The 12,836-nt window shown below is 43.8% G+C and overlaps 1 protein-coding gene across 1 annotated transcript; it reads right to left on the minus strand.

Moving 5' to 3' along the window:
* Positions 1 to 6,625: 6,625 nt before the first annotated feature.
* LOC142656705 (taste receptor type 2 member 40-like) lies at positions 6,626 to 7,285 on the minus strand. The gene has a single exon (XM_075831632.1). It carries the CDS (start codon positions 7,283 to 7,285, stop codon positions 6,626 to 6,628), a length of 660 nt encoding a protein of 219 aa, XP_075687747.1.
* Positions 7,286 to 12,836: the final 5,551 nt, after the last annotated feature.

A 12,836-nucleotide genomic window follows, 5' to 3' on the forward strand; every position in this document is an offset into this window, starting at 1 on the left:
GTTCACACACAGCGCTTACTCACGTTTTCTGTGGAGTTTTTCACCGTTTTTTTGTGCGGCGGCCAGGTGTTACTTCAAAGTTAGAAAACAGATATTGGACATAAACCAGCACACTCTAGGTAGGATTTTGTGTAAAAAAGTACAATTCCATGATTTAAACATATACAAGGAGAACAGCGGACTAATGACATCCACCTATCGCAAACCTACGGCAGGCAACACTCTCCTCTCAGCAAGTAGCCATCATCCCCCCTCTCAAATTAGGGGAATTCCGGTGGGTGAATTTATCAGAATAAGAAGGAATTGTTCAAAATTGGAACAATTTAATACTGAAGCTGTGGAATTATCCGAGAGATTTCAATCGAGAGGTTATTCTCGAAAGACAATAAAACGGGGGTACGAGCGATCTCTGAGAATGAATAGAAAGGAAATCCTGGGGGAAAAAAAACTGAAAAAAGTAACTCCAAAAGCTGATAGGGTGCGTTTCATATCAAGGTACGGCTCACATTGGGAGATTCTGCGTAACCTCATGTTAAAAAATTGGTCACACTTGACACTTAACCCTAAAATTAAGAGCTTGGTTGGCTCATCACCGAGTATGGTCTCAAAAAGAGCTCCAAATCTTGGAGACATTCTAGTTTGCTCAGAATTTAGAAGGAAAACAAAGGAGAACCAGGACTGGCTTAAAAATAGACCAAAAGGCATGTTTAAGGGTGGGAACTGCTGGAAATATGCCCTTAAAACAGACAGGTTTAAAGATGCCAAAGGGGAAAAAGAGTTTCGAGTACAAACCTTCATAGATTGTCGTTCTTGCATGGTGGTATATTGTATAACCTGTCCCTGTAATAAGATGTATATAGGGAGAACCATCCGTGAACTCCAGATACGTATAAGTGAACACCTATCGGATAGAAGAGGTGAAATGAAGAGCCCCCTGGCAGTTCACTCTAAAACCCATCATCAACAATCTCCTTCTGGCGGGAGGTATATGGGTATTTACTCACTAATTGGGGATAGGCGGGGAGGAGACAGGAACAAGTTACTTTTACAACAGGAGACCATGTGGATCTATACATTGGGACATTGGCCCCAGGTGGTCTCAATAATGAAATTAAATATGTTCCTTTGATTCGTGTTCTCTCTTTTTAATTGGGGTATTTTAGGTTTGATGACTGTATACCGGTGTCTAAACCTTCCCTAAGGCCCCATGTACACGACCTTGCCCGTAATTACGACTCGTAATTACGGGCATGGCCGGGCACGGCCGGCCACGGGCAGCCGGCCGTTTTTCCGGACCGTGCTCCCATTATAAAGTATAGTAGCACAACCCGTAAAATAAAAAAATAGAACATGTTCTATCTTTTTCAACGGCACGGGCACCTTCCCGTACGAAAACGGGAAGGTACCCGTGGCCAATAGAAGTCTATGGCCAGTCTATGGCCAGGTCGTAATTACGACCCGTAATAACGGGAGTTTTTACGGTCGTGTGCATGAGGCCTAAAGAAATGTTCCCCCCCCTCTAATTTCCATCCTCATTTTGTCCTTTTCATATGTAACTGTCACCTGCGGTTAGTCCTCTCATATATATCCAGCCCATTCAATAAATAACTATTGTTTTTCATGTTTCATGACATGTTTGTCCCCATTGATCTTCTTCTTTTGTCTATCCTATATAAAATATGATTATTGACAATTCTCTATTTGACAATATTGATTTTGCAATGGAGACATTTATTACTTTATTTGGATTTATGACCGCGGGTTATATTTGGGATGATTCGCTGTTCGTTCCTTTGGTTGGATGTGGATCTCTGATTATGCCTTCTTTTCCTTTGGGGTTGATGGGGACCCGGCCTGGGACTGCATATCGCTTGTCCCTAACTGGCTCCCTGTGGCCTCGGGGGGTTGGTTTGTGGGATCACTACCGCATTCCGTGCCACTTGGGGCGGCCTGGGGATAGCCATATATAGCCTGAGGGATCCCTTATTTAAATTATGGGGGATTCAGTACATTAACTTTGCCAACAGACAGTGTGCCATATACATAAAAATATTTTTTTATTTTATTGTATTCCATTTTATTTTATTTTTATTATTATTTTTTTTATATATTTATATTTATTTTTATTCTTTATTATTTTTATTTATTATTTATAATTTTTTATTTTTATTTTTATATTTATTTAAATTTTATTTAATAGATTTTTGTTGAATTTTGTTATTTTATTTCATTTTTTCCGCTCCCTCTTCCTTTCCCTGTTTTTGTTTTTTGTTTTGTTATTTATATTTTAGTTCTTTTTGTTTATAGTTTTTTCATTATGGGCAGATGTTTGTCAACGCTTTCAAGCCGTAATTTCGGACATAATTCGGGGGTTAATACGTCCGAATTACGTCCGTAAATAGGCCGTGTGAACATACCCTAACAATTGGATGTGGATACCGGCTCTGATGAAGTCCCTGAGTGGATGAAACGCGTTAGCCAATGACAATTTATCTTGACACGTGGGTGTTTTGACGTCACGCCCAGTGTACCTGCTTTTGAGCTGATCCCAGGTTGATCCATGCTGGGTCAATACTATCTGGTCTTGTGCCGCAAATTGAATGATTATATACGGGCGCAGATCGATAAAACAAGGAGGTCGGTGCTGGATCACCTTGCTGGGTGAGAAATATTGGGAACATAATTCCCTCATTTATCCCGTTCTAAAGCACGAAATCGGGAACTCACCGTTTACTCCGTGCCGGGAGTGGAGCTGCGCCTTACACAGGTGGCTGAAGTTGGACCAAGCTGGTCGAATCCGAGGAATGGATCATTTCAGAAAAGAGATTTCTTTCTTACAACTGGAGGTGTTGCTTGAGGGACTCTGTGTTTCTAACAACGACAAATGGACACAGGCTCATCGTATCCTTATTGAGGACACCTATTTGGCCGAACATACAACCGATATATCGAAGGGGCCCCTCGATTGCAATAATATACAAAAATAGATAAGTATATCAGGATTGTTTAACCAGTTCCATACTGATGTAATTGTACTGCACTGTGTGTTCTGTCCTGGATTCGGATTTAGCAATTCATGATGTGATTATTTTCTCGGCTGATCCTGTTAAATGATACTTTTCAGATACAATGTCTTTCCTTGTACGTCTCTGACTCCTGTCCTTGGACTATGCTATGTAGTTAATATGGTTAATTGCCTTGACTCAAACTTTGTGCTGCTTTATGTCCAATATCTGTTCTCTTTTTTTCTTTTTTCATACTATCTATTTGGCCGGCCCCGTGGATAACAATCTTTGCATCTTTTCTAGGTGATCTAATTGGATAACCTTTCTAGGTTTTTCTATAAAGTTACTTCAAAGTTGGTGGTAAAGGATGGGAATGTCCACATGTACAGCGCTTTGGTTCGTGGCTTTCTTGTAGCCTTTTAGGGTCAGTGTCATTTTCTTCATATTGCGACGTGCTCTAGATATGGACACAAAATAACAATAAATGTAAAAACGCCACGAATGAAGTCGCCAGAGAAAAGCCCCGTGTGAAGGAGGCCTAAGAACGGTTCGGGGGTAGGACCGATCGGGTATGTTGGATTTGTAAGGGGGAGTTTTTGACAAGTTTTTTGACGCAGAAACCCCGCCACAAAATGCGCCCAAAAAATGGCTGAAAATGCCTCCCATTGATTTAAAAGAAGGGACATGCCCTATCTACGGGCGTTTACACCTTTGACTTCCCATTAACATCCATGGGAGGCAGAGAAAGCCTATTTTGCTGCGTTTTATGCCCGTGGCGCTCAATGGCTGTGCGCGAAAATTGCCGCGAAATTCGGCGTAAAGGCAGAGGAAAATATGCCTCAAAATTCCAAACGGAATTTTGAGGCAGAGTTTCGTCCTGCAAAAAAATCCCGGCCCAAGATGCCCGATCCTTTGTTCCTGCGGTTGATAAACCGCCACTAGACACCACATCCCCCCTCTCCGTTGAAATAGACACGCACGCTCAGACGAGCCCAGAATTCATATCTGCGCTGCAGTTACGGGGGAAGCTGTCGACTGGACGAGTGACTGACAGCAATGAAATGTGTGCGGCCATCGTGATGACGTCATGTGTCCAAAAAATCTAAAAACAGCTATTCAATAAATTGAGGCCCAGACGTCACCATATAGAACAAAGGTTGAGAAGCCCTGGTCTGAAATTATCAATAGTGTATTTCTGAGATCGGAATATTAGATTGTCAGCTCCTGGGGACAGAAACTGATGTGAACAGCGCTGGCGGATATGTTAGTGAAGCAATGAGAAAACAAGGTCCATTTTATTTTTTTGTAATTGAGTTTTTTCTCCGCTGAGATGTTTTTCTTTCCCCGTCTCTACAGAGAGAAGAAGTTTACAAGCGCTGAACACTGACAATGGGAAGAGACGCGGCAGAAATATCGTGAATGGGGTTTAGTGGAATTGTCACCGTTTGTTTGGTGCCATTGAATGTGGTGAATGAGCAGATTGATCTCTCCCAGAGAAGCCGCAGGAGCCGCAGCCGATGTGTTCCACATAATAGCGGGGTCTGCACCCCCCGGCCACAACTCCGGTCCTGTCTCTAAGTAGAAAGTTGTGCAAAATGACAGCGATTCTTTAATTGGTTTAAAAATGTTGGCAGGATTTCATAAGACGGACCAATAGGATGCATTTAACATTACATATATATGAGGGATAGGGATTCCTATTAAAAGACAGCAAGCAGAGATTTTGAAAAGGACAAGGAATTGATACATTTTATTGGCTGAAAATGGAATATTTCTTAAAGTTCTTATTTTATTGTCTATGATAGAACAACATGAGGCAATCACAAGACTGTGCCCCGACCAATAGAAACAAGTTGTCACTTTGAACAATGTGTTATTGTGCGCTGATAATTCTCGTAGTTTATACAAAAGAAAAAAGAGTTTGGAGGAGAAATGAAACGGTGAAACATAACGACAACTATCTCTACTTTATTATATGAAGGCAACAACTTATGGGAAATGTTCTACACTCGCTGGGTAACTTGTCGGCTCATATAACTGCGCTGATTTACAATGGGGATAAACGTTTCAAGGTCTCTTTCATTTTGGGGTTACCACAGATAAAAATGGCGGACTGAACTGCTGAACAGGAGAAAAATATCATCTTGCAAACCCAATACACCCAACTCAGATGAGCAAACGCTTCCAGGGCATAAATGATAACGGAGAAGAAGAGGACCCCATAGAAAGACAAGAGTCCCAGCATGGTCTGGACCACGCTACGGAAATCTCTCACGCTGCTGTTTCCGGAAGTCGCCATGTTCTTCTGAATCTGATGGTTGTAGAGTTTGAGGAACCGCACGCTGCCAATGGTGGTCGCCATTATTATCAGGAACGGCAGGCAGTTGAGAAATAGGTTGACATTGGAGAATTGGATCCGTCGTCTGCTGTTCTCTGTTGTTTCCACCATATTTCTGTACGAATTATTTTGGATTTGTTGATCAGAAATAAGTATTGATAGAAAACTTCCACCAAGAGACATCAATTCTGCCGTAAATATCAACCACCAGACAATGGCGCCGATCCTACTCTTCAATGTGGTGAGGACCCCGGGCTGAGAAGGTAGGATCTTTATGAAGTAGAAGACACAAAGTCCAGCAGTGAGCCACAGACTGGATGTAATGCTGTACAACATCATATACAAGATGACGTGGTACACATACGTGGTGCTATACAGCCGTGGCCACAGGCATTTCAGGAGAAAGTCCACAGACGAAAGAAGGGTGTAGCACATGTTAGAAACATTCAGGTATATCAGAATCTTGTTGTTGGTGGCCATTCTTTTTTTCTGGTAGCCAATGATAGAAATACAAAGTATAATGAAGACATTGGAGGACAATCCGATCACGGCCTCGAGTAGTAATATACCCAGAAGGGTTCCTGTAATCAGATGACTCATGTCAGGAGAAGGTTGTCCCGACAGCTCGGACCAAGAACGTGTCTTCCCCAGTTGTCGGAGTTGTAGTGAAGGATCTGGTGGCGGCTCAGCTCATGTCATGCCGCGTCTCGAGTCTATTCAGGTCGTTTCAGCTATTTTTCTGATTTATTTTCCCTTCCATTTTCTAAAGCAGCCATGGAGGAGTCGTATTCCATCATCTAGTCCTAGTTCACTTGTCTTGTTTAGGATATGGCATTTGAATACATGCAAAATGGGATTCTATATGTGGACAGGTCAAATGCAAACATTGCATAAGCGGGAGGGAAATGCTCGGTCAGGTTACAAATCTTCATACAGTAGGTCCATGAAATGTTCTTGTATCCGTCTTACAATGAGTGAGTGAGTCTTCCGGAGTTTTGGATAAGTTGATATTTTTATTTGTGCAGCGTTGGGGGTTGTACAAGGGGAACCAGCAGAATAAACATCGCTTCTCGTCTGGACATTTTAAGCCTTGCTGGGACAGGTGAGCCATTATTCCTACATTTCTTGAAAAGTCGACCTCCACTGAACCAAAGAAAATTGCCAACTAGGGTATGTTAGACATCCTGGGAACGTAGCATAGAAACTAGTACATAAGAGCCATGTAAGACCGGGGCGGGTAAGACACGTAGCTGAGAAGATGGACATTATGTGTTATAAAGAGTCAGTCTCCTGAGACTCTACAAGTGAGTGCCAAGAACAGCTCCTTCAGTATCTGCATCAGTTTTGGGTTACTATAGATAAGAAGTGCGGATTGCCCTGTGGGAAATGACAGCAGTGACATTGCACATAACCAGTATCCTCCACTTCCGGCATCAAATATTTCTAGTGTGAGTAAGATTATAGCAAGAAAAACCAGCAGATAGAAGATCAGGAGACCCATCATGTTCTGGATGACACTTTGATAATCTCTCACATTGGCGTTGACCAGGGAGCCGTTATTCCTCTTCATCTGGCAGTTATGCTGTTTGAGGAACCAAGCGCTGGCAACCATCGTCATTATGATCACCACCATTGGCAGAGAACTAAGCATCAGGACAATATATGATAATTTCAGTGTATGTCTCATATGTCCATCCATTGGCTTAACCACATTTGTAGTTGAGTTTTTCTCATTTGCATTTTGAAGTGAAATAATGATTGATAGGAAACTTCCACCAATGGACACGGCTTCGACCATCAATATCAACCTCCAGGCCAGGGCCTTCATTTTACTCCTTATGTTCATGAGAACTCCAGGCCGGGAAGGTATGATCTTCAAGAAGTAGAAGAAGCAAAGAGTAGCAGTGAGCCATGAACTGGATGAAATGCTGAACACGGTCATGAAGGAGATGAAGAAAAACACAGAACCTACCCCGTACACATGTGGCCACGTGGAGCTGGTGAACATATAAGCCGACATAAATATGATGTAGAGCACGTTGGAAACATTCAGAGATGTCAAGATCCTGTACAATGGAAGAACATTTGTCTTTTGAAAACTGGCAATAGAAAGACAAATGATTGTAAAGACGCTGGAGGACAAGCCGGTCATGACCTCCAGAAGAAGAAGAACAAGAAAAATCTCCATGTTAGATATTCACGTCAAGAACTGGAGGAAATGTTATGTCACGGCTCGGACTTATCTCATCCTGGTGGTCAGTGATGGCGGCTCAATGCATTTCAGGCCGTGGCTTTCCCATGCAGATTTCTTGTATGTGTAGAAGATGCTGCTCAAATAACAAACAAAATACAAGTAAATCTAGAAGAGCGCCCCTGGGTGATGATCCTTCGGTAGAAAGGTCCAGGTCTGGGGTAAATGCCGCTCTGGGTGGGAGGTTGATGTGTCGTCTATGACAGTAACCAAAGCAATGGTCTCGTGACTCCTTAATTATTAGTCATGTGTATCACCAGTATAAACTTTCTGATGCTTCAATTTTCATATATGCAAATATGGAACTATGTAACCCTTTCACTGCTTTCCTTCATGATTCTCTTTCAGCTTTTTGGACACCATTGTGCTCTCCATCGTTTCAGGGATCATTTCTACAAAGAAAATGCAAAAGTATTTTTTTCTTTGTTTCAGAACAGTTTTTTTTTACTGTTACCTCAGGTTAACAAAATATCTCATCATACCACCCACAAGTATGTCATAAAAGATGGTAAATAATATGCAAGTCTCAGTGAAACCTCTAAAGCCCCAAGTGTAAAAAGGGTCAAAGCGGTCAAAGCGGGTTTCCGGTACTATCGGCTGCAATTCGCGTCCAAAACATAGTCATGTCAAAAACGATGTATGAGGTTAAAGTGTAACAACCACAAAATCCACCAAACCTAAAATAACAAAGCGTGATAATAAAGAAATCTCCCAAATGTTCAAGAAATCCTTAGGAAATGTAAAAAAGACCTAATTTAAGTTTTCTAAAACACTTTATACTTCTTCCAAAAATGTACCTAGAACGGACTCTATGAAAAAACACAATTACGATATTCACATGGAAAGACTGGTAAGTGTGGATGTACGATGAGGGCAAAATCTGGGGGATAGAGGGGTAAGGGCAGGGGCTAAATGATATGGGGGTTTGGACTAGGGGGTAATAGTGGTCTGGAGTAGTGTTTTTCAGGTCGCTGATGCAGTAGAGATGGAAGCTAATGAAAGGCTGTAGATGAAAGGCAAGACTTGAAAGTCAGTTCATTCCGCTGCACCATGGACACCACTGGCAGTCGAGGGAACCCATTGACTTTAATGGATTACCTCGGTTTTCCTTCGGGGTGTCTGTGGTTTTACCAGAAATAGTTTCCAGTATTTTCTGCGTAATCTGCGACGGAGAAGCCACCAACGCAGATGTGAGCTGGACCTTAGTTTATCTCACTTTTCATCAAGACAACGTTACTCCGGCCAAACTCAAATGCATAATAATAAATTGTTCCGTTACCTCAGTAGAACAATATCCTAAAACCTCTATAACCTGGGCTGCGGTCCTGTAATACGGTGTACCGAACTACCTCGGAAATGTATTACCTCTAGAAATGAGCAGTTCTCTGACTTACAATTTCTATAATTTTGCTATTGAGGGACATTATTTCTGCTGTTGAAGACAATGAAGGTTTAAATAGAAATCCTTAAACATCCAAGGCCTTTATTGGGAAACTCCAGTTAAAAGAATGTAATTCCACTTTTGGCCAGTCTCATGGAACCTGACGTCTCTTCAACCGCAATAGTTGTCAGTTGTAGCAATTCTAAGATTTCCCACCCAAAAATACCATCCAGGTTAGCAAGTGTAAAAAAGAGGGTGTGAGTGTGGTTATGGGGGGCTGGCAAAATACAAAGTTTTATTTTACATGCAGAGTTTCGAAGTCTTTTTGGTAAAGGTGGCAAAACACATTAGATGAATGCCGGCCAAATCCCCCCCCCCCCCCCCCCCCCCCCACACACACACACACACACACTTTGCCCCCTGAATGGACTCGTGTCACACACACAGCGTCCTATAAAAATAGAACCACACGCTATTCCTCCATAAAAGTAGTGCCATAGCCTGTGAACCATACAAGTAATAGTGCCGTACACATTGGCCCCTGTGGACAGTGCACCCTGTAGATATTGCCACACACATTGCCCCATGTAGATAGTGCCACACACAGTGCCATCTGTAGATAGTGCCACACACAGTGCCACCTGTAGATAGTGCCACACACAGTGCCACCTGTAGATAGTGACACACACAGTGCTACCTGTAGATAGTGCCACACACACTGCCATCTGTAGATATTGCCACGCACAGTGCTACCTGTAGATAATGCCCCACACAGTGCCACCTGTAGATAGTGACACACACAGTGCTACCTGTAGATAGTGACACACACACACTGCCATCTGTAGATATTGCCAGACACATTGCCATCTGTAGATATTGCCCCACACAGTGCCACCTGTAGATAGTGCCACACACAGTGCCACCTGTAGATAGTGCCACACACACTGCCACCTGTAGATAGTGCCACACACAGTGCCACCTGTAGATAGTGCCACACACAGTGCCACCTTTAGATAGTGCCACACACAGTGCCACCTGTAGATAGTGCCACACACAGTGCCACCTGTAGATAGTGACATACACAGTGCCACCTGTAGATAGTGCCACAAACACTGCCATCTGTAGCCACACAGGTTGATTTAAAAGGTGAGTAACCTTTTCTTTTAACAAGCTTTACCTGTGACCTAATAGGGGACAGGGGTACATCTCTAAAAATGACAGCTTTCAGGTAAGTAAATTTTTGGGAAAATGTTGAGGTATATGAGTGTTGTAAAGGATCTGCCAGACACAGCTTCTGTGTAGACGCCCGTGGTTAATCAGTCTGCACCTGCTCTTAGGTCTGATTCAGTGACTCGATCTGCTACCACTCAGGCTGGTAGGCTGAGGAGTGGGAGAACCTATCACAGCCTGGCCAGACAGTTCTAGCTCCCGCCCTCGGTCTATTTATACCTTAATTTCCTGCTCTTCCTTTGCCTGTGATTCTGTCTTGTTTCCTGGCTCTGCTGTTCCTGCTAGTACTATTGACCTCTGCTTCAAATTGACCCTGGCTTTACTGATTACGCTCCTGCTCTTCGTTTGGTACCTCGTTCACTACTCTTGTTGCTCACGGTGTTGCCGTGGGCAACTGCCCCATTTCCCTTAGCTTCTGTGTACCCTTGCCTGATGGTCTGTCGTGCACTTATTGAGAGTAGGGACCGTCACCCAGTTGTACGCCGTCGCCTAGGACGGGCCGTGCAAGTAGGCAGGGACTGAGTGGCGGGTAGATTAGGGCTCACCTGTCTGTCTCCCTACCCCGACATTACATAATCACAGGCCCATATACCTTTTCAACCCTGGTCCTTACACAACTATGGGCCCCCTTGAGACCCTGGCTCAGCAAATGCAGGGTCTCTCCCTACAGGTCCAATCCCTTGCTCAGAGGGGCGACCAGCGTGATGCTAACCAGATAGTGCCCTCCACCTCACCTCCTGTACCCCATCTCAAGTTGCCTGACCGGTTCTCAGGGGACCGAAATATTTTTTTCTCCTTTCGGGAGAGTTGTAGGCTCTATTTCCGTCTAAGGCCCCACTCCTCAGGTTCTGAGAGCCAGCGAGTGGGTATAATTGTCTCCTGGCTCCAGGACGGCCCCCAAGAATGGGCCTTCTCCTTGGCTCCTGACGCCCCTGAACTTTTCTCTGTTGACCTTTTTTTTCTGCTCTCGGGCTCATCTATGACGAGACTGACAAGACTGCCTTTGCCGAGAGTCAGCTGGTGACCTTACGTAAGAGACCCGTTGAGGAGTATTGTTCTGACTTTAGGAAGTGGTGTGTAGCTTCTCGCTGGAATGAATGATCCTGCCTTGAGGTGCCAGTTTAGATTGGATCTGTCGAGCGCCCTGAAAGACCTATTAGTCAGCTATCCCTCTTCTGACTCTCTAGATCAGGTTATGGCTTTAGCGGTACGTCTTGACCGACGTCTCAGGGAACGACGACTTGAACGTTTTTGTGCCTTCTCCTCTGGCTCCCCATGATGGCTCCTGAGGTTCTGTTGCTTCGTTCTTCCACGGTAAAACTCGGATGAACCAATGCAACTCGGGGCCTCCGTGTCTCCCCAACAACGTAGAGAGCTCCGCAGGAAGAATGGTCTCTGCTTCTACTGTGGGGATGACAAGCATCAAGTGAACAACTGTTCTAGGCGTAAGAATAAGCAGCCAGAAATCTTCCGCGCCTTAAGTGATCATCGGGGAGGTCACTTGGGTGCAATGGTATTTCCCGTAAGTATGAAACCTAATTAGATCTTGCATCCCTTTCAGGTCTCTTTTGAGGGTAGGTCTGCTACCGGCAGTGCCTTCGTGGATTCAGGGTCCTCTACTAATATCATGTCTGTGGAATTTGCTATGTCTCTAGCTTTGCCATTGATTGATTTGCCTAAACATGTCCCGGTAGTGGGTATCGACTCCACTCCTCTTGCTAATGGTTATTTTACACAGCATACCCCTGTTTTTGAACTCCTTGTTGGCTCCATGCATTTGGAGCAGTGCTCTGTACTGGTGATGCAGGGATTATTGTCCGATTTGGTTTTAGGCCTTCCCTGGTTGCAGATGCATAATCCCACGTTTGACTGGAATACTGGGGAGCTAACCAAATGGGGTAATGAATGCTTGACGTCATGTTTTTCTGTTAATTCTATTTCTCCAAAAATTCACTGTATTAAATAGTATATATAATTGTGCTCCCACAATATAGAAAAATTTGGAAATTCACTGAAGTGACATTTGAGTAAAATATACCTTTTATTATAGTAACTCGCTAAAAACAGGGGTAACACACCACTGTGAAAAAGCCCCACCGTGTATATTAAAAAATTATTAAACAGTAAACACTGAATCATTTAGATAAGTATATCTCAGTGTTTATACCGATATTCACCGGAATCAGCATTTAACCTGGGCACAACAATAGTACGAGCCCCAAGAACACACCAGGGTCCGTGATCAACACCGGAATCTCCTAGCGCTGGGTCCACCACAATGCTACTGTCCCCTATGCAACAATCCCATATACAAAAACGACCCTACGCGTTTCAAATACTCATCCCGAGGGGTCCGTATCTTGGTCACTCTGGCCTAATTACCAGCGATAGAATATTCAACAGCAGATATTCTGCTGCGCATCACGGAAGGATGCTCGCGTCGATGTCAGCGGCATACTTCATTTCGGGCACTGAGTTGCTATAAGCACCAAACTCCACCCCTCGTACTTGGCGGCGCTGTACGAACTAACCAATCACAGCGACCCCTGAATTCGTGACACCTGTCCATGTGACTCCCGGCCGTCAGCTGACAACCAAGAATCATCATCGACCGCATCTGAACGAACACGC

Source organism: Rhinoderma darwinii, chromosome 6 (assembly GCF_050947455.1).
Source record: "Rhinoderma darwinii isolate aRhiDar2 chromosome 6, aRhiDar2.hap1, whole genome shotgun sequence".
Taxonomy (NCBI): Eukaryota; Metazoa; Chordata; class Amphibia; order Anura; family Rhinodermatidae; genus Rhinoderma; species Rhinoderma darwinii.